General features: G+C 40.7%; 1 protein-coding gene across 1 annotated transcript; it reads left to right on the forward strand.

Moving 5' to 3' along the window:
- The first annotated feature begins 1,877 nt into the window (after positions 1 to 1,877).
- Positions 1,878 to 22,981, forward strand: PTTG1IP (PTTG1 interacting protein). The gene is made up of 7 exons (XM_060768026.2): positions 1,878 to 2,116; positions 8,784 to 8,836; positions 15,796 to 15,904; positions 17,714 to 17,819; positions 17,933 to 17,998; positions 18,767 to 18,813; positions 21,126 to 22,981. The coding sequence occupies exons 1-7, from the start codon at positions 2,002 to 2,004 to the stop codon at positions 21,167 to 21,169; spliced, it is 540 nt and encodes a 179-aa protein (XP_060624009.2). The 5' UTR covers positions 1,878 to 2,001; the 3' UTR covers positions 21,170 to 22,981.

Here is a 22,981-nt window from a genome sequence, read left to right on the forward strand (position 1 = left end):
AATTGGGCTTATTTTTAACAGTAACTTTCAAGCAACCAGAGTCTACATTTATCTGGAATCTACTAATCCCTATGGGAGCCAGTTAACTGAGACCCCGTCGACACTGCCATAGAAAATCCAGATTGTCTGCTTTGAACTGAATTATATGGCAATGTAGACTCGGGCCCCTTCCACGCAGCTGAATAAAATCCCACATTTTCTGCTTTGAACTGAAATATATGGCAGTGTGGACTTGGATAACCCAGTTCAAAGCAGATATTGTGGGGTTTTCTGCTTTAATATTCTGGGCTATATGGCTGTGTGGAAGGGCCCTCAGTTAACTCAGCAAGGGGAAAGAAATGAAAGCAGGGGCAGCATTCTTTAGGCAAAAGCAAACTGCTGCAGTGTCTTATGCCTTTCATAGGGCCCCTCCATACAGCCAATTGCACTGTCTAGCTGGTATTGGGCAAAAGCATAATAGCTGGGACCCTAGACTGGTTGCGCAATGCGGGTCTGAATTTATGAAGGGAACACGTGCGCAAGACAGCACAGCGAGTGAGAGGTGCAGCTGCATCAGAGTCATGGCAACATTGTTCACCAGAAAGGGGGAGAGGTTACATTTCTATCCCGTTTACCGTCTTCGTAAGCCGTTGTTTATGATTTAACATTAAATAATTCTTACATTGGCCACATCATGAGAAGGAAGGAAATCTTAGAGAAGACAATGATGCTGGGGAAAATGGAAGGAAAAAGGAAGAGGGGCCGACCAAGGGCAAGCTGGATGGATGGCATCCTTGAAGTGACTGGATTGACCTTAAAGGAGCTGGGGGTGGTGGCGACCGACAGGGAGCTCTGGCGTGGGCTGGTCCATGAGGTCACGAAGAGTTGGAAACAACTGAACGAATGAACAACAACAAATTCTTACATTATTTCATTCTTATCTTCTCGCACCTGAGTTAAATTACTTCACTGCTATCCTGTCACTGCTGCATCTCTCACTTCCTCCGCTGTCTCGCGCACGTCTTCCCTTCATTAACTCTGACACACGTTGGGCAACTAGTGTAGTGTATGGTCTCAGCTATTATACTTTTGCCCAGTATTGCACCTCCTGACATCCACTGGGAAGTAGCAGCCCATCCCCTGTTCAGATATCGACCAGCATGCCAACACCTTAAATCAAGAAATAGCTTTCTAAGATCTACAGAGATACTCGCAGGAACACCCCAGCAAGCATGGGTCCAAAAGTGGCAGGCTAAAACCCAGAACCTCAACCAAGACTGATCCCGAATAAGAGACTCCTTTCTGGGCACACAGAAAACTGGGTGACTTGGAAGGCATTGAACAGACTTTGCTCTGGGATCACGAGATACAAGGCCAACCTTAAGAAATGGGGCTACAAAGTGGAGTCCATGATATGTGAGTGTGGAGGAGAGCAAACCACAGACGTCCTGTTACAATACAACCTGAGCCCTGCCACATGCACAACGGAGGACCTTCTTATGGCAACACCAGAGGCACTCCAAGTGGCCACATACTGGTCAAAGAACATTTAGTATAATGCCAAGTTTTTTTAAAAAATTGTGTTTTTTAAAATACATTACAACTGTGCCCTCGATGCGCTTCTGATACGATAAATAAATTAAATACCAAGAAGAATACTGGAGGCATTTAGAAACACACGATTGTTCAGCAGATCAGCAGCAGCTGTAAGTGCGCGCTTCTCCTCGAGGGGGCGCCGGAGAGCTGCAAGCACCCTTCAGCTATTGAACGCCTTTTCTCCATTGTGTGAAGCCGGAGACCTCGGGAGCGCGCCTCGTCCTGCGCGCCCTTTGGTCCTGCCCCGCGCATAGGGGGTGGGGGGTGGGGTGAGAGGAGGAGGAGTGGCCCGCGGGGGCGCGCGCGCGTGTCCCGGTCTGTTTCCTGTTGTGAGACGCCCCGTCCAGAGCGAGAGGCAGCCTCGGAGTCCAGAGGGTGGAAGTTCGGGACCGCAGGAGCTGCCCCAGGGACGCGAACCGGGGCGCCATGGGCTGCCCTTGGGGGGCTCTCTCGGCCTCGGGGCTGCTGGTCGCCCTCTGGCTCCTCGCCTCGCCTCCGAGCACCCGGGTCCTGGCAGCCCCCACCCCGGCCCAGCAAGGAAGTAAGAAAGAAAGACCCTCGAGAGTTCCTTTCTTTCTCTCCCTTTTCTTTTCTTTTCTTTTCTTTCTTTCTCCCTTCTCTGTCTTCCCTTTCACTTATTTCTTCTCTCTCTTCTCCTTTCTCCTCTTTCTTTCTTCTTTCACAATTCTTTCTCTTCTTTTCTTTCTTCCTTCCTTCATTCTCTGTCTTCCCTTTCACTTCTTTCTCCCCTCTTTTCCTTTCTTCTCTTCCTTTTCTCCCTTTCTTTCTCTCCCTTTTCTTCCTCCTTCCTTCTCTGCCTTCCCTTTCACTTCTTTCTCCCCTCTTCTCCTTTCTTCTTTTCTCCCTTTCTTTCACCCTTCTATCCCTTCTCCTCTTCCTTTCTTCTTTCACCATTCTTTCTCTTTTCTTCCTCCCTTTCTCTTACATTTCTTTCTTTCTTTCTCTCCCCTTCCTTCCTTCCTTCCTTTCCTTTCTCATTTCTCCCCTTCATTTTGATCCTCTCTTCCTCTCCTTTTCTCTATCTTTCAGCTTTCTCTCTGTTCTTCTCCCTTTTTCTTGCCTTTCTTTCGCTCCTTATCTTCCGTTTCACTTCTTTCTCCTTTCTCCCTCTCCTTTCTTTATTCTTTCACCTTTCTCTTCTTTACTTTCTCTCTTTTTTCTTTTCTATTTCTTTTCACTTTTCTTTCCTTCTCTTCCCTTTATTTCCTTTCTCCTTTCCCCTTCACTTCTTTATCCTCTCTTTCTCTTCTCTTTCTTTCACCTTTTTTTCTATTCTTTCTCCCTTTTATCCTTTTCTCTTCACTTTTCTCCTTTCTTTCTCACCCTTCTCCTTTTACTCTCTCCTTGTTCTTTCTTTCCTTTCTCTTTTCCCCTTCACTCTTTCTCCTCTCTTTCTCTTTACTTTCTTTCACCATTCCCTTCTTTCTCTTTGTTTTCTTTTTCTCATTTTTCTTTTTCTCATTTCTTTCTCATCCTTCTCCTTTTGTTATCTCCCCATTCTTTCTTTCCTTTCTCCTTTCCCTCTTCACTTCATCCTCTTTCTCTTCTTTCTTTCACCTTTCTGTTCTTCTCTCATTTTCTTTCTTTTTTGCTTTCTCTCCTTTTTATTCCTTTTCACTCCTTTCCTCTTTCTTTCTCTCTCTTTCTTTTCCTTCTCCCCTTTCTCCTCTCTTTCTCTCCTTTTCCCTTTCTTTCACCTTTTTCTCCCTTTTCGTTCTCTTCTTTCTATAGCCCTTTCCACGCAGCTGGATAAAATCCTACATTATTTGCTTTGAACTGGGTTATATGGCCATGTAGACTCAGATAACCCAGTTCAAAGCGGATATTGTGGGATTTTCTACCTTGATATTCTGGGTTATATAGCTGTGTGGAAGGGCCGTATTTCTCTCTCTCCTGTCTTCTCTCCTTCTCTTCTCTGGGCCTTTCCACACAGCTCCATATCCCAGGATATCAAGGCAGAAAATCCCACATTAACTGCTTTGAACTAGAATATATGGCAGTGTGGACTCAGATAACCCAGTTCAAAGCAGAAATTGTGGGATTCTACGCCTTGATATTCTAGGATATAGGGCTGTGTGGAGGGCTCCTCTTTCTGCTTTCTTTCTGAGTCCCAATTCCCATTTTCAAGATGTTTGCTTCTAGGATGCCAACTTCCCAAGAAGTTTGCTTCTGGGACACCTACTTCTAGGCTGAGTTTGTATTAGTGGCTGAATCACAAAAAGAGAAACAGGCCGGGTGGTTGTATGTGCGATTCTTGCACTGATTTTGGGCGTGTTTTGTGTGGATGGTGACGCACATGGAAGAGCATGAAGGGTGCATCCACACTGTAGAATGAATGCAGTTTGACACCACTTGAAGTGCCATGGCTCAATGCTATAGAATCCCGGGAGTTGTAGTTTGGTGAGACACTGTCAGTGTTTGGCAGAGAAGACTTTGTAAAACTACACATTTCTCACAATTGCATAGTATTGAGCCATGGCAATTAAAAATATTCATTGTACAGAGTGGACCAGACATGGGCAAACTTGTGCCTTCCTCCAGGTGTTTTGGACTTCAACTCCCATCATTCCTAACAGCCTCGGACCCCTTCCTTTTCCGCCTCGGCTGCTTAAGCGGCCAAGGGGGAAAGGGAAAGGGCCCGAGGCTGTTAGGAATGATAGGAGTTGAAGTCCAAAACACCTGGAGGAAGGCACAAGTTTGCCTATGTCTGGTGTAGACACACCCTCAAAGTTAATGGTGTGTGTGTGTGTTTATCCCCTTTCAAGGTGCCTGTGAACTTGTGGTATGGCAACCCTATAAATTTCATAGCATTATTTCGGGCAAGGTAATGTTTCCAGTTTCGTCCACTAAAATCTAGGCTGGCTTGGAAAACACTGATGTAATGTGTGTTTGTTCCCGTTGCTCTACATTCCTTTGGTTGAAACTTTGACATTAAGTCTTGTTGGTTTGAAGGGATTGGTGTCTTTAATCTCTCAATTTAAGTCTGAATACATTGGTTATCTAGACTCTTACTTGCGGGACGGCGTAAAGCAACAGCTGAGGCCAACCTCCTGATATAAAGCCATGTGATGCAGTTTAGCTACGCCTTAGCACCCTTTAATCGCTTGATTGTGCTGCTGTTGGTTTTAAAGAGCTTTCATAGTTGGATAGAAAACTCTAATCCATGGAGATATTAAATTCTGAACTTGATAGCCCTGAGGTGCATCTACACTGTGTAATTAATGTGACTTAACACCATAGGGAAGGCTGAACGAAGAAAGATAGATGCTTTTGAACTGTGGTGTTGGAGGAAAGTTCTGAGAATGCCTTGGACTGCAAGAAGATCCAACCAGTCAATACTTCAGGAAATAAAGCACAACTGCTCACTGGAGGGAAGGATATTAGAGGCAAAGATGAAGTACTTTGGCCACATCATGAGAAGAAATGAAAGTTTAGAGAAGACAATTATGCTGGGGGAAATGGAAGGGAAAAAGAAGAGGGGCCGACCAAGGGCAAGATGGATGGATGGCATCCTTTAAGTGACTGGCTTGACCTTGAAGGAAACTGGGGGTGGTGACGACCGACAGGGAGCTATGCCGTGGGCTGGTCCATGAGGTCACGAAGAGTTGGAAATGACTGAACGAATGAACAACAACAAACACCACTTTAACTGTTGTAATTGTAGTAGACCAGAATTTTTCAACCCAGGGGGTAGGGACCCCGGGGGGGGGGGGGTTTACGAGTGAATGTCAGAGGGGTCACCAAAGACCATCAGAAAACACAATATTTTCTGTTGGTCATGGGGTTCTGTGTGGGAAGTTTGGCCCAATTCTGTTGAATGCTCTTTGATTGTAGGTGAACAATAAATCCCAGCAAATACCCAACACACCCAAATCTGAATACTGGTGGGGTTGAGGGAGGGGGGGGGGTGGTTTTGACATTTGGGAGTTGTAGTTGCTGGGATTTATAGTTCACCTACAATCAAAGAGCATTCTGAACTCCATCAATGATGGAATTGAACCAAAATTGGCACACAGAACTCCCATGACCAACAGAAAATACTGGAAGGGTTTGGTGGGCATTGACATTAAGTTTGGGAGTTGTAGTTCACCTACATCCAGAGAGCACTGTGGACTCAAACAATGATGGATCTGAACCAAACTTGGCACATGCACTCAATACGCCCAAATATGAACACAGATGGAGTTTGGGGGAAATAGACAGATGGAGTTTGGGGGAAATTTGGGAATTGTAGTCACTGGGATTCACAGTTCACCTACAATCAAAGAGCATTCTTAATCCCACGAATGACAGAATTGGGGCAAACTTCCCACACAGAACCCCATGACCAACAGAAAATACTTAAGGCCATCCAATCCAACTCCCTTCATCAGGGCAAAGAAACGTAATCAAAGCCCTCCTGACAAATAGCCATCCAGCCATAGATACAGATAGATAAATAGATAGATAGAGATAGATATAATTCATACACACAGATATAGTATCATAGACTTGAAAGGGACCCTTAAAAAAAGACAATGATATGTTGCATGTTCCAGGGTGGGCAAACCAGGCACTCTCCACATCAACACTGACAAAGAAACAGCAAGAAATACTGTTTACCCACAAGCATAAAGAAATTACATATATTGGAAAGCAACACTTTCTCATTACTTTATTTTCCAGATCAACAGACTGGGCCACAGCAACACGTGGCAGGGGACAGCTAGTGTTATATCAAAATGATTTTATTTTGTTATTGAAATGCCTTTTTTGTTTATGAGGGTTATATTTAAGGACATCCACATCCATGGTTCTGTGGCTTTGGAAGCTGAATGTATTTGGTGTACCTGTGAGCAAATTTCTCTGACCTTTTACTCTAATAATCTGTATTGTCCAGTCCGAAACTACTTCCTCATATCAATCTATGTGATCTGTTCAGACTTGTGTAAGAGATTTGTTTTGGACTTTGGTTAGTAAACCTGATCTCCTTAATCATCTGTAGACCAAAACCTCAAGTCTAAATGGCTTTATATCACCTATTGCTTTTTATCTTTGAGTGGGACTAATAGCACAAAGAGGTTTGGCACAGCAAACATATATCATTAAAGAACATTGGCAACTCCACTTTACAAGTTTCCTTTTCTTAACAGCGATTCAGCATTAGTATTTGTCTTAATTAATAATGCATTAGCCCACAGCCCACAAAATTTGGGCTGTAGGAGGTTCAGCTGGTCATATTTCTGCCTTCATTTCACTGGCACGAAAAGATCTATTTCTTGAAGTAGGCCCTATAAACCCATGAATACAACTAGAAATGTTAGTCTTGACTTATCCATGGGTCAATATGAGTATTATACCTTAACTCAGGGGACCTCAAACATTTTAAGCTGAGGGTTGGATCACAATGCCTGTTATGGGCCAGACGATAGTTTGGGGAAAAAATATTAATGAATTCCTATTCACACTGCACACATCTTATTTGTAGTGCAAAAAACCCATGAAAGAACAATACAATATTTAAAACGAAGAACAATTTTAACCAACATAGTATACTTCAATGGGAAGTGTGGTCCTGCTTTTGGATGGTAAAATAGTCAAGCTAATTAGGATTGTTGTTGTTGTGTGCCTTCAAGTCATTTCAGACTTAGGATGACCCTAAGTCTAAAGTTACTGTGCCCCATGGTAGCACGGTGGGTTAAACCGCTGAGCTGCTGAACTTGGTTGGCAGTTCGAATCCAGGGAGCAGGGTGAGCACCCTGTTAGGCCAAACATCTGCTATCCTAGCAGTTTGAAAACATGCAAATGTGAGTAGATCAATAGGTACCGCTTCTGCAGGAAGGTAACAACAGCCCTCCATGCAGTCATGTTGACACATAACCTAGAAGGTATCTACAGACAACACCGGCTCTTTGGCTTAGAAATGGAGATGAGCACCACCCCCCAGAGTTGGACATGACTTGACTTAATTTCAAGGGAAACCTTTACCTTTACCCAAGTATAAAGTTTAGAGTGGGGAGCTGGTAAATGGCCTTGGAGGGTTATATCTGGCCCACGGGTCATAGTTTGGGGACCCCTTAACTCTTATAAAAAAAAAGGAACTGTCCTTTTCTCTGAGTAGAGCCGTGAAAGACAGGAATGTTGTCAATTCAAGGAAGACTCTAAAAGAAGCATCAACTCCATTTATACTCTCCAGCATGGCACCACTTCTGGATTTTTAAAATGTCTGGGCAGGAAAATGGCAGCAGTGATCAGAGGTGGTTGCTTTTCTGTTTTCCCTTCTTTGTGGAATAATCCTTTATTATTTATTATTTATTTACAGCATTTGTAACCTGCATTTCTCAGCCTTACGGCGACACAAGATGACTTACAGAAATTGGCAGAATTTGATGCCATACATTCATAAAGTACAGTTAAAAACATTCAACCTAATGTTATATAAACAATTTAAACCATTAAAAACATATCCACGTGTCAAATCAAAATCCATAATAATGGTTCCAAAACCTACCCTCCACTTATACATCTCATGAACTTATACATATGACGATGATGATAATAATAATAATAATAATAATAATAATAATAAACTTTATTTATAACCTGCCCTCTCTCCCAGGAGAGACTCAGGGCAGTTTCCAAAAAAAAAACAAAACAAAATTGACTAACATTCAGTACCCAAAAGCAGACAAATAACAATCAAGGTGAAACATGAAATAAAATGAACTCAGTATAACTTATAACCAACCGAAAAATGAAGGTTAAACTAAATAATGAACACAAGGCGTCAAACCATATAAAATAGAATAAATTAAAAGCATAATGTACTATATCACATCAGTGGGCTGAGGTAAGATGAGAATATATATCAGGCAAGGGCAAACTTTGGCCATCCAGGTGTTTTGGACTTCAACTCCTGGAGGGCTGAAGTTTGTCCATGCCTGATATATATGGTAATTGCTCACAGGGAGGCTTCTTATTGGGATGCATGCTGTATTCCTTTAAACATTGCATCCTTTAAAAATAATTTCATATTGTTTAACATGATAACTTTAATTGTTTTCAAAATCTGTTATTGAGTTTTATTTATTCCTTTGATAAGCTGGTTTGGGTCCCACTCTGGGAGAAAGTAGACGTATAAATGAGAATTAAAATATTCTCTCTCAGTGTTTGAAATAATGCTTCTTCTTTCTCTATTGTCACAATAGGTTGTCCACAATACACAAACAAAACGTGTGAGGAATGCCTCAAAAATGTCACAGTAAGTAGCATTTTGAATTTGATGTACTAAAAGATCCTTTTGAATTGGTTGTCTGTGTCAGAGTACAAGTTTCAGGTTTGTTGTTTACAGCAGAGACCATAAAAAGTCCCACATATATGGTTCTGGCTATTGCCAGAAGGCTTTCCTTAAGTTATCGGAATGGAATTTGGAGGTAGTTTATGTAATCCCTGCTATTTGACATAGCAAGATGTAGATATCTCTGCAGAAACCCCGCCCCACTCACCCACACAAACTATTATCTATTTATGCACCCTGCACAACAGGTTACAGAGTTCATAGGAAAGCTTGTGGTACAAAAATAGTTTTTAAAGTAAGCTGATAAATTTCTATTATTTTAAAAAATACAAAGCAAGTCATAGAATCATAGAGTTGGACGAGACCTCGTGGGCCGTCCAGTCCAACCCCCTGCAAAGAAGCAGGAAAATCGCATTTAAAGCACCCTCGGCAGATGGCCATCCAGCCTCTGTTTACAAGCCAAAAGAAGGAGCTTCCACCACACTCCAGGGCAGAGAGTTCCACTGCTGAACATCTCTCACAGTTAGTGAGAGCTGTTCTTCCTAACGTTCAGGTGGAATCTCCTTTCCTGTAGTTTGAAGCCATTGATCTGCGTCCTAGTCTCCAGGGCAGCAGAAAACAAGCTTGCTCGCTCCTCCCTATGACTTCCTCTCACATATTTATACATGGCCACTATGTCTCCTCTCAGCCTTCTCTTCTGCAGACTAAATATTCCCACCTCTTTAAGCCGCTCCTCATAGGGCTTGTGCTTATCTTAGGGCACAACATTTGTAATAAGTAAATTTATCCCCCCCCCCATTAAATTGCCAGTCTATGCATTCCTATTTAAAGTAAACTCCATTGAATTGTGACTCATTTCTGAGTAAATGAGCATAGATCAAGTTGACTTTCAGTTCCTGAACTGTTTCTAGTGAGATATATGAATTTCCTCTTTTTGTGCATTCAGATTTTCTGTCTTGTTTATCTTCAGTAACCCTCAGATCTGTGCTTTGCAGAGGCATGCAGGCACATTGATCAAGCAAGCTGTTTCTTGGTTGAACAGAGCAGGAGTCAGTGTGTAGTACAATAGCTTGTTTGAGAAGCACTTCTTGCTTTGACGCAACCATCGGAGGAAGAGAATGGATCACAGCGCCTGTCCTTCAAAGCCCAGCTGCCTGTGTAAGAGGAAGTGGGAGGCAATATCCTCCCCATGCATTTGCCTGAAATAGAGGGGAAAGTGCTTTCCTTGGAAGACTCATGATTCTGTCATACTGCAGTTTCAGGACTTGCACTATGAAATCTGTACTTTTGCCCAGATCCACTCCTTTTGTGACAACTGGCCTGGTGGAGTGCTTTCCATGTGGCCAAATTAAACTGCTGAGCTGCTGAACTTGTTGACCTAAAGGTTGGTGGTTCAAATCCGGGGAGTGGGGCGAGCTCCCACTGTTAGCCCCAGCTTCTGCCAGCCTAGCAGTTTGAAAACATGCAAATGTGAGGCGATCAATAGGTACTACTTCAGCAGGAAGGTAATGGCGCTCCATGCAGTCATGCTGGCCACATGACCTTGGAGGTGTCTACGGACAATGCCGGCTCAGAAATGAAGATGAGCACCACCTCTCATAGTCATAGAATCATAGAATCAAAGAGTTGGAAGAGACCTCATGGGCCATCCAGTCCAACCCCCTGCCAAGAAGCAGGAATATTGCATTCAAATCACCCCTGATTTGAAGTTGTCAGACACAACTAGACTTAATGTCAAGGGGAGCCCTTTACCTTTACATTAGAAATTCTTCTGAGATGAAGTATAATTCTTCTTGGATTTGCTGTCACCATATGAGAAGAATTCTGACTGAAAAAATAACAAAATGCTCTTAATTCTGTGCCATTCTGTCTAAAATGATATCTTATTGCAGTGGCCAGGAACCCAAGATAAATGTCAAACTTGGGCAAGAATGGGTTTTAGTCTGGTTATACTGAAGAATCCAGAAGTCATTGTATCTTGCAGAGCTGTGCCTTTCAATGTGCCAGGTAATTTCAAAGGAATGTCCGGGCTGCACTCCTCAACACTCTTGCCTCCTAGTTAGTCTCATTGTGTTCAGTGAGACTTACAGCCTTATATGTGTTTGATGAATGGGGGCATTGTCCTCCCCATAAGAATGTTATCGCCGTGAGGTTTTCCAGCGGTCTCCAATTTGTAGCATTGCAGTAATTTAAAATCAGTTGAGCAATTTCAGGAAGTGAATAGCATTTATAATCCTAGTTCTGAGCCGGTGATTGACATTGGTAAAGACTAGATGAGGGTGGATAGATTGAGTTGCTCCTGGAAATGAAAGACTTCTTCATGAAACAGAAGTTTTGCCTCTATAGGACAGAATTACACTCCCCTTGAAGACAGGCTTGTCCAGGTTTTGTTAGTGATGGCCAGCGTGTTGTAATGGTTTGAGTTTTGGTCTATGACTCTGAAGACAAAGATTTGAATTTCCACTCAAACACTGAAACACACTATGTGACTTTGGGCAAGTTGTTCTGTCAGTCTCAGAGAGTAGTTCATTGTGGAATATATCTCACCATATTGAAACAGTGGCTGTGGCTCTTAATGAGACGTGCCGCATTATCACAGGATGTCTACACCCCACACGACTGGAGAAATTATACTGTTTAGCCAGTATTGCACCACCTGACATCTGCCAGGAAGTAGCAGCCAGTAATGAAAGGACCAAGGCAGTGGCATCTCCAGTCCATCCTCTGTTCGGATATCAACCAACACCTTAAATCAAGAAATTTCCTCCTAAGATCTACAGAAATACTTGCAGGAACACCTCAGCAAGCAAGAGTCCAAAAGTGGCAGGCTAAAACCCGGTACCTTAATCAGTGGCTGATAATGGATGAGATGAGATATCAGCCTCCTGGACATACAGAAGTCTGGAAGACTTGGAAGGTGCTGAACAGACTGCACTCTAGCACCACAAGATGTAGAGCCAGCCTTAAGAAATGGGACTACAAAGTGGAGTCCACAACATGCGAGTGTGGAGAAAAGCAAACTGAAGAGCACCTACTACAATGCAAACTGAGCCCTGCCACACACACAGTGGAGAACCTTCTCACAGCGACACTAGAGGCCCTCCAAGTGGCCAGCTACTGGTCAAAGGACATTTAGCATAATGCCAAGTTTTTAACTTTGTTTGTGTTTTAAATACATTTTAACTGCACTCTCAATTTGCTTCTGACACGATAGATAGATAAATAAATAAATAGCCTCAGAGAAAGGCAAACCAGAGCCCTTCTTAATCTAAACCTCATTATAGGATATAGGATCGTCATAATTTAGAAATGATTTGAAGGCACACAGCAAGAACAAATTAACGCTTTTGTAGTGTTAAGACTAGTGTGCCAATTTTCCCTATTCATGAAGGTATCAAAACACATAATAATAATAATAATAATAATAATAATAATAATAACTTTATTTATACCCCGCTACCATCTCCCAAGGGACTCAGTGTGGCTTACATGAGGCCGAGCCCACAATACATCAATAATAAAAGCAATAACAACAAATAATACAAAACAATAAAATAAAAACTCATAACAAAAATAAGTAATAAACATTACCAGTAACATAGCGATGTTTAAAAACCTATGGCTGGGCCAAATGTAATAATTAAAAATTTTAAAATAATGCTGAGCATGAACAGATGAAATATGAACTAGGATAGAGTTTTCAGAGAGGGATGGAGCATGCAGACACTCCTAGATCAATAGTAAAGTGCATTTACATCTCATTTGGATTCTTGAAATGTGTTGTACAAGAACCTGTCTACTGAAAACTGCTTAGAACCAACGTACCTGAAATAGTTGGCAATGGCTAGTAGTTATGTAGAATGTGGTTCTCTTATTTAGCTGGCCTTTTCTGAGCACAAGCATTAGTTATGACATGCAGGATTTTAGACTTTTTTCATCTTGGAAACAGGCTATCAGAAATACTTTAGTCACTCATAAGAATTTGCTTGAGTCTCATGATGTTTGGGAAAACCCTTCTTTCACTTTTTGCCACTATTTTGCGGAGTGGGCAGATCAAAAGACAACCTGGCAAAATGGAACTACCTAAAAGAATCCCACACCTTGTGTGACTGTGGAGCAGAACAGACAACTCCTCATCTGTATGCTTGTCCATTATGCCCTGCCTCATGTACAGAGAAATAATTGTTGGAGGCTACAGACAATGCCATTGCTGTTGCCCGTCTTGGTCAAAAGATATTTAGCTGCTTGTGCTCTTTCTGTTTTCATCAGCTTTATACAAATTTATGCAATGCTTTTGCTACGAAATAAATATAAACTTTTTGCCACTGTTGGCGTCATGTTTGGTAGGAACTTGACAAATTTTGTGAAAACCTCAGCAGCTTCCAGACTTTGGAACTTTGTGCCAACAAAGACTGGCTGACCCCCTTTTCTGCTGGCAGGCAAAGACCTTATTTAAACATGCCTTTGGCATTTCAGTTGGGTTGCAGTTGAAGGAGCTTGTTTTTAATTTTATGTTATTATCTTGAACATCAGTTATTGGCAGAAGGGAGGAGTATTACAGTAATTTAGGCAAATGATCTGCTTTTACATTACATTAGCCACCTGATTCACCAAATGACAATTTGGCCCCAAAACTCAATTGTTGGCATGTTAGCCAAAGTGAAAGTGTTCTGTCCTCAACGTGTTCCCTTTCTCTTCTATGTCTATCATATTAAGTAGCATCTAACTGTTCTTAGCTAAATGAAATCTGGATTTTATTGTAGAACTGAATAAAAGCAGCTAATATTTGAGATAAAGAATAGTGAGATGAGTGGTAGATAAGTGGTAGGATGAGGTTAAAAAGGGAGACAAAATGTTAATGTCATCTAGATTGAGGGGTAGCCAGTCAGACTCAAATAAGGAGTCCGGCCTGTTTAGTTTCCAACAGATCTGCATGCAATCAACATAGTTATAATTATAACCGAGGGCAATCGAACATAGAGACGCCTTGCTAGGACAGAACATTAATTGCTCAAACAGATATCCGGTAGTGTTTTGTTGAAAATAAAGAGCACCCCTGTTCTTGCTCATTTGCTTATTTCCCAATTCTGCAAAGGTAAGACTTTTACCAAGAACAAAATTACGTAGGTATATTTATGAGGAACAGATGGCCTAATCCTAGGTACAGCTTTAGCATCACTTACACAGAATGCTGGAACCTAAAACAATCAAATTCAAAATTGTCCATATCAGTGACTAAGATAGGACCACCTTTGCCTTCTGATGGTTGAGTGACAAAAACTTTGTTTCATGAGCAAGATTAATACAAATATTGTATAAAATTATATTCAGGCTATGTGTAGAGCCGCAGTGATGCAATGGGTTAAACCCTTGTGTCGGCTGAATTGCTGACCTGTAGGTCGGCGGTTTGAATCTGCAAGATGGGGTGAGCTCCTGTTTGTCAGCTACAGCTTCCCATGCGTTGACATGAGAGAAGCCTTCCACAGGACGGTAAAATATCAGCTTGTCCCCTGGCAACGTCTTTGCAGACTGCCAATTCTCTCACTCCAGAAGCGACTTGCAGTTTGTCAAAACAAAAGGCTGTGTGTATAAGGAATATACGGAATTCCTATGTGATTTTCATGTTTAGACTTAGGTCCCATCTCCAAGATGCATAGGCATGCAAATACAGGTACACCATAACTCCCTTATCCACAGATTCAACATCCATGGTTTCACTTGTCCACACTCCAAAAGATATAATCCACTGGAAGTTATTTGCAGGCCTCCCTGATTCTATGCTATATGTCTGGCCCAAATATAGACAAATTATAGGGTTTGCCATAATCCACAATTTCAGATATCCATGGGATATTTGTGTGTGTATCTTAAAATGTGTCCCCTGTGGGTACAGGATCATACTGTATTCTAAAATCCAAAAATATCAGAAATCTGAAGCACTTCTGGTTCATTGCACTTCACAAGCACTGTGAACTTGTCCTTAAAGTCCTTAAAGTCCAAACTATACATTTTCATATGTCTGTGTTCAATCTCTCTGTCTTGAGAAATGTGTCTTGAATGCAGCTATACATCTAACAATAATGTAGTCTGGCTTTGTTCTGGATTTGGTCAAGACTATTTCAATGTAGTATGTATAGAATTACAGTATAAAATTTGAAACATTGATCCCATTATGAACTGTGATATTTTATTGGCATAAACGTATTGCAGGACTTGTTTATTTGATCATATAGTTGGGTTAAGAAAGATTTCATGATGTTAGGAATGTATATACGATGAGCCCTTGGTTTCCACTGGGGTTTGTTTCCAGGAACCCCCACTGATACCAAAATCTCCAAATGCTGAAGTCCAGTTACATTCAGTGGCATGGTGAAATGGCATTCTTTACATAAAATGAAAAATTGAGATTTGCTTTTTGAAATTATGTTGGAGTTGGGGGAGATTGTATTGTTGAAGGCTTTCATGGCCAGAATCACTGGGTTGTTGTAGGTTTTTTGGGCTGTATGGTCGTGTTCTAGAAGCATTCTCTAATGACATTTCGCCTGCATCTGTGGCAGGCATCCTCAGAGGTTGTGAGGTCTGAGTATGCCTGCCATAGATGCAGGCGAAACATCAGGAGAAAAGGCTTCTAGAACACGAACATACAGCCCAAAAAACCTACAACAACCCTTGGAGGGGATTGTTTTTGTGAACGGTAGAATCCATGGATGCAGAATCCATCCATATGGGGAGCCAACTGTATTATTGATGGCTACAACCAGAACAATGCTCTTTTATCAGTATTTGGTAACTCCCCTAATCAATATATTTAACAACATAACTGCTAACACAAAATTGGATAATGCTCTCTTTACTATTAAGCTTTTGAGCTGATTTTCTGCAGTCTGCTTGTGGTATATAGCATTGATTTCTTTCCTCCCCAGTGTTTATGGTGCAGCAGCAGCAAAAGATGCATGGACTATCCTGTTCGAAATATACTCCCTCCCAGTTCTCTTTGCGAATTGAGTTCTGCACGCTGGGGGGTCTGTTGGGGTGAGTGACCTCCAGATATACTACACATCTTTTGTCATTGCTGTTGTTGGCTTGGATGTAATAAACTCTTTTTTGGGAGTTGCCTATAATATTTTGGTTAAATGCCAGGAAGTGTAATGTCTTAAACTTCAAGATGCTGGGTGCTTTTTTGACTAGCGTTCCAACTGAGACTAAAGCAGTTTGTACATTTTGGGGAAGAAGGCTAAACCTGTTACTTCCGACTTGTAATAAAATCTCCTGGGATTAATTACTTTTCTGTACAAAATACAATAAGAATATTTAGTTCAAATAAATTGCCCTTCTGTAAATCATTATAAAAGTTTATTTCAAGCACATTGGTGTGGGTGGGCCATGCCTCAAAAGAATGCTTGTTACTTTGGTAGATCACTCCAGCAATACAGCACTGCCAATAGTTACCCGGGTATTTTTGGAAATGTGCACGCACTGTACAGTGGTGATGACCACCTCTTCTTATCATTTTAATAAGTAGAATGGGGGTAGGGCTCTTGCTATCCATACTAGCCAGTATAAGCAGTTGTAAGGAGTGCTGGAGCTATGGTTTGCCAACATTGGATGAGGGGCATACTTTGCCTACCCTTGCACTAGGAGGTACAGTGGTGGGGGGGAGTATTTAGTCAGATACCAATTGTACAAGTTCTCCCACTTAAAAAGATGAGAGAGGCCTGTAATTGGCATCATAGGTAGACCTCAATTATGAGAGACAACATGAGAAAACACATCCAGAAAGCTTATGAACACAGAGGCTCCAGTTCTAGTTTTTGGTGTCAGTGACCATTAACAATTTGTGCATCTATAATCAGCCATCTACATTTACTGTGTACAGAATCCCTGCAAAAGTGGGGAAATTGAAAAAAAGCTTTTTTAAAAAATAAAAAGCTTTTTTTTTAATCTGAGAGACTATCCATCTAGGATGGTAAAACTCTATCATCAACTTCTGTATGAAGTTGACCATAGAATTGCACAGAAGGATCTGGGGACTCCTCTATTAATCAGATCCATGACTAATCAAATCTGCAAACGTTAAACCCACATATGTGGAGGGTTGATTGTCTTAGGGAGGCATCCAAAAATTATAAACAGGATACAAAAGTTGAGCACCAACTCAGTAGTAAGCAAAGTTTGAGGTGGCTGTAAAGAATTCAGAGCTTAGGAGGTAAACACGTAGGGTCCAATCTTAAAAATCACAAATGGTTTATTTACAATAACAAAAAACTAATTATATTTTTTCTACTCTAACACTCAATCAGAATGACAGAGAGGCGACAAGAAATAGATATATTCCAACTGTCATTCAGGAGACATGGGAGAAGGGAATTCCTTCAGCCTATACTAAACTAACTCAGTGGTTCTCAACTTGGGGTTCCCAGATGTTTTTGGCCTTCAACACCCAGAAATCCTAACAGCTGGTAAACTGGCTGAGATTTCTGGGAGTTGTAGGCCAAAAACATCTGGAGACCCCAGGTTGAGAACCACTGAACTAACTTCTCCTCCTTGAGGACTTGAGACTTGAGCAGTATGGGGTTGAATTTCAACAGATTGTTGCCATTCTTTTTTAAAAAGCTGTTGTACTAGGTGCAAGTAGCCATCACCATGATACATTTTGGGTTGCCTGATAATGTGATGACTCATTTATATGACACTGCTGTTATCACTTGAGATTCTGAGAGAACTTGGGTAAACTTGAAGTGTCTATTTGAAAGTGCTTGTATTTTGAAATCAAGATCTGGAACTCAGTTTATTTATTTTTTTTCACCCTATTTGGTAATGTTTTGTTTACTACATTTTCAGTGAATTTTGAAGCCCTGATTATTACAATGTCTGTGGTGGGAGGAACAATCCTTCTGGCTCTCGTGGTTTGTTGCTGTTGCTGCTGCAGGAAGAAAAAGAGCAGAAAGCAAGTATCCAAACATGTTTCTGTTTTGGCACTTTAAATACTATATTGTACTTGATGATTCCATCAAGTTATGACGTATATAATCATACTTATAATGCTCTTACTTTGAATAGGCCTGATAAGGATGATGAAAAAGCTGCCAGGGAGAGAGAACAAAGAAGAGTAAGGCAGGAAGAGAGGTAAGTTTCAGCCTGGGAACACCATCCAAGCATGCTGTCTTCTGGTCTAAACTGAGCCACTCAATTCCTAGAACTGGATTAGAGCCATTAGATTAGACATTAGAGGCTTTTAACAGCTTGAATAATGGACTATGGATTTTGGAAAATGATTATGGATATGAGGTCATGACTCGTTATTTTATATGGTTTTTAATCTGATTGATTGATTGATATGTGTTTTAATTGCTTATATGTTTAGATGGTTTTATATTTTGATGAGATGTGTATTATTGTTTACCTTTGCGGCATTGAATTTTTGCTGGATTTGTAAGCTGCCTTGAGTCCCCTTCGGGGTCGAGAAAGGTGGGATAGAAATGAAGTATATAAATAAATAAAATGTGATGAACCAGCCATTTGTGAACTTTGCAGTTTTCATAAGCCCTGCCCAATACAACTAGTGGGAAGAGATGGTGGCATCTGCAGTTTAGAAATGTTTAGGGGACCACATGTTCTCCACCCCTGGCTAAAGAGTTTGCAAAGATACCCGTGATAACAGTGTATTGCCATTTTCTCTCCAGTATGGTATTTATATTGTGATGATCTTGGAAGACTTTACCAATTATAAACATCTGGATTTATGCTATAGGTTTCCCTGAAAGGTTTGTTGTGAGTCAAACAGCAGTGTATAAATTACACACGATTACTTACTATTAACATTATAGAGACACATGTATGTGATTTTTTTTAAACATTTCAGAAGTTACATGACATGTTTCATGTTTCTTACAGGAGAGCAGAGATGAAGTCTAGGCATGATGAAATCCGGAAGAAGTATGGTAAGTGTCAGCTACATACTTATTGCTGATGGTTTAAGAGAATTTTTGGCATTAGTATGTTGTAAACCACCTTGAGTCAAAGTAGGAAACTTGCAACACAAATATTAAACCTTTTTCAAAAACACAACATTTATTATCTGCAATATTCAAGTTAAAAATACTAAGTGGAAAGTTTTATTTGGAGAGAAATTTGTTTTTGGCAATTCTGGTAAACTGTTACCAGTTTTCATGGTTCGGTTAATGTCTTGTGCCAGATAGTTATAGAATGGACTGTTCCACAAGCGAGATCACAGTGCCTCTGTTTGTGTATGCAGGTGAGTCATAGCTTAGAGAAGAGAAGAGCTTCTCTTCCTAATGCTACTACTCTCCTTGTATACTCACTGAATCTCTGGCTTTCTCTATGGGCAGAGGTGGCTTTAAATGCTTTGTTATCGGTGAGAAGCAGTGGCTTGGAAAATTGCCTCTGCCATAGAACAGATAATTTCCTAAGCCACTCCTTTTATAGTGCTTTGGTCTTCAGCAAGAGAAGGAAAAGTGCATCCAGCAAAGTGCTTGAGGCTCTTAGGCTTCTCAGAAACCCTTCAGTTTTGTTTTTTTATGGAAAAGAAAATGTTCACAAGTGCCCCAAGGGATATGAGGGCAATTTTATTACATGTGTGTCTACTCTGTGTTTGAGCAGATACATCTGGAAAGACTTCCATATAATAGATGACTCAATACATTGGCTCCTCATCCAGTTGCTACCATCATATTTCCATTGTGTTCTTGCCGCCATTACCACTTCTGTGTAACACTATTGACAGAACTATAAACTCTGCTGTAGAGAGAGGCTATTATTGGTTAAACCAAAATGGTATGAACCTAATTTCGAAAGTTAGTGGTCCAAAGGAAAATACAGTATGAACACTGTACCCACAGAACTGGTACCTGTGCACTTCCCCTGCCTTCGTCTTTTAATATTTATGTCCTACCTCCCATACCTTTACCCTTTATGGCAGTGTTTCTCAATCTTCTTAATACCGCAACTCCTTAATACAGTTCCTCATGTTGTGGTAAAAGTAATTTTGCTACTGTTATGAGTTGTAATGTAAATATCTGATATGCAGGATGTATTTTCATTCACTGGACCAAATTTGGCACAAATACTCAACATGCCCAAATTTGAATGCTGGGGGGGGGGGGATCATTGATTTTGTCATTTGGGAGTTGTAGTTGCTAAGATTGATAGTTAACCTACAATCAAAAAGCATTCTGAACTCCACCAACAATGGAATTGAACCAAACTTGGCACACAGAACTCCCATGACCAACAGAAAATACTGGAAGGGTTTGGTGGACATTGACCTTGAGTTTTGGAGTTGTAGTTCATCTACATCCACTGTGGACTCAAACAAAAATGGATCTCAACCAAACTTGGCACAAATGCTAAACATGCCCAAATGTGAACACTGGTGAATTTTGGGGAAAATAGACCTTGACATTTGAGAGTTGTAATTGCTGGGATTTATTGTTCACCTACAGTCCAAGAGTCCCTTGAACCCCTCCAACAATGGAATAGAATCGGGCCAAACTTCCCACACAGAAGTGCCCTGCCTTGAAGGGACTCGCTGGTGCAAACCTCCCTCCAGCCCCACACGCTCTCCCTCACCTGCACATGTGCACCACACTGCCATGCGCTAAGCACGCCTGCTCTCCCCTCCCTTGCTTGAAGTTTCAGAAAAAGCCCTCCCCTTGGCTGAGAGGTCAACCAATCACAGCAGAGGAGGGCTTTTGGTGGGAGGATTCACTGTCTGTTTCCAAAAAGGAAGAGAAAGACAGCCAGAGAGATCTTCAGCCTTCTCTGCCAAAGGGATTCCTAAGACCATCAGAAATATATGGTCTTTGGTGGCCCCTCTGAAATCCCCTCGCGAACCCCACATGGAACCTGACCCCCAGGTTGAGAAACGCTGGCTGCACGCTAGTGTGTTGGCTGCAGTGTATAGGTATGGCATGTGAATGTAATGAGAAACCCCTGAATCTATATGAAATAAGTAATACTAACTTGCAAGCTTTTTTTATGCAGCAAAGGTGCCAGTTAGTAATGTATAATATATTCCCCTTCCGTCGTATCCGTATATGTAGACCATGGTTGAAGGATTGGTAGATGGATTGGTAGACCATGGTATTGCACAGAATGAGTAATAGGGTCAAAAAAGTTGATTCTGCATCACGTAAAACTGAATTATTGTGTTGTGAAATGATGCATTGACATGTGTTACCAACATTAAATGTTTGGAAAGCTCTACTCTAACTTACTGTCATTTCTTTCTTAGGTTTGTTTAAAGAAGAGAATCCATACGCCAAATTTGAAAATTGAGATTTCTTCTGTCGTACCTGAACAAAATCTGGCAATACTGTCCATGGAACGTGCAGTGTAGCTGCTAAAAGATCCTGCAATATAGATGCCTTAATTGCCAATGGGAAAGTGGTCATAATGCAGGACAAAGCCAAATGCAACGAGCTGTTAATAAACAGTCAGATGAATGAACAAGCCAACATACCTCTGAAAATCCAGATGGCCTTTCAGGCTGCTGAAAGATATTAAATTGTTGTTCTCATTGCCTATTCTGCAGGTGTCTATCTGTGCTAATACAGTACCTTGGTATTACATGTTATTTTCTTTCCCAGTCAAGTATTGAAAAAACTCCTTCGTGAAGCAGGGAGAGGCTTCTCTTCAGTCTTTTCCATGTTCAACAACATCTAGCTATTTTAATATAATGGAGGGAGTAAATATCCATTTTTGTGTTACCTGGAAATACTAGTTGGGTAGGCTGTATGAAAGGAATGCAAGCCTTAATTCTGCCACTAGAAAAAAGTGCCTGACTTTTTCTAAAAAAAACTTTTTATTGGCAGCACAGATGTTTTTTATCATAGGTTTGTGAGGGTTTGCACTTTTATATATGGATACTATTTTTCTTCTGTGCTATGAGTATGGCCTTTCCACTCTTCTGTCTTGTAAAACACTTGTTATCATGGAAATAGCAGCAATGAATGTTGGTGTGAGTGTGATGTGGCCTTTTATATTCATATTCATTAGATGGTTGTTTGTATTATACTTTTGAAGTCTGTCCTATATTTAAATACTTCTGAAAACCTAGTTGAACTGTTTTATACAGCTTTGTAATATGAAGTTGCCAAATCCATCTTGTATCTGAAGCAATGCATAATCTTGGAAAGAATGTCTCTAGTAACCAAATAATCAAAAGCATGAAAAGATTTTTTGAAGTAAAAAAAAAAACCAGAATGAAACCTTAAGGTTTATTTTTGCTGCCTGGAATAAGGGCTATTGATGATAATCTTTTGGATTGATGCAATAGCCTGTTTTTCAGGCTGTTCTGCATTTGAATCCAACACATTGGAGTCTGAAATACATTTTTGTTTGAAGGAGAGATCAAACCATGATAAAAAAATATTGTTTAATGTCAGCTCTTTAGAAGAGTAGGTGTTGATAGCTACCATGACAAAACGTTTGAAGGGCAGTATGGTTGCTTTACAAGATACCTAAAATATGCCAAATTTATTTTCCATGGAAGATTTTCAATGCGGTGTCTGCCTGAAAAGTAAATGAAACAATTATTGGCCATCTGCACAGAACATAGTAAAGAATGTGGCCTGATATTGAAACCATTCAAGAGGAGAGTCTAAAGTTGATGTTGTCATTCCCCGTGTTTAACCAAGTATGTTAGTCACTTTAAAGCATTGTTAATTATTATCCATTATAATCTTAAATTATGGTTTGGTTTTGTCAAGGTCACAGATGAATGCAGTACTCCTTAATCTGTTAAAATATTTGTTAGAGGGTTTACATTTGATGCTGCCGTGTCCACACCCTTAAACAAACATATTAGCCACTCTGAAATATTGTTAGGTAATGTTCCATTAATAGTCCATTGTGTATCTGTTTTGGTTAGTGGCAAAAACACATGCAGTACAGAGTCTGTGAAGACATTTGCTCGTCTGTTTGACAGCATTTTAGGTAATTTTGCAAAGCTTTCCAGAATCCTGCCTGAAAAATCAAACATTCCAAAAATAAAGTATATTGTACTATGAAAGCTTTAATTGAAAGTGAACTAAATGTAGCAAAATCTGTAAATTATTTCACTAACAAAATAAACCATATCTTATACTA

This window comes from Anolis sagrei, chromosome 3 (genome assembly GCF_037176765.1).
Source record: "Anolis sagrei isolate rAnoSag1 chromosome 3, rAnoSag1.mat, whole genome shotgun sequence".
Lineage (NCBI taxonomy): Eukaryota > Metazoa > Chordata > Lepidosauria > Squamata > Dactyloidae > Anolis > Anolis sagrei.

Bases quoted from the DNA above. Each gene is read 5' to 3' on its own strand.
- PTTG1IP (XM_060768026.2), top strand. From the start codon at position 2,002: ATGGGCTGCCCTTGGGGGGCTCTCTCGGCCTCGGGGCTGCTGGTCGCC. The intron at 8,837-15,795 runs GTAAGTAGCATT...TTTCCTCCCCAG, and splicing joins AATGCCTCAAAAATGTCACA to TGTTTATGGTGCAGCAGCAG. The intron at 18,814-21,125 runs GTAAGTGTCAGC...TTTCTTTCTTAG, and splicing joins TGAAATCCGGAAGAAGTATG to GTTTGTTTAAAGAAGAGAAT.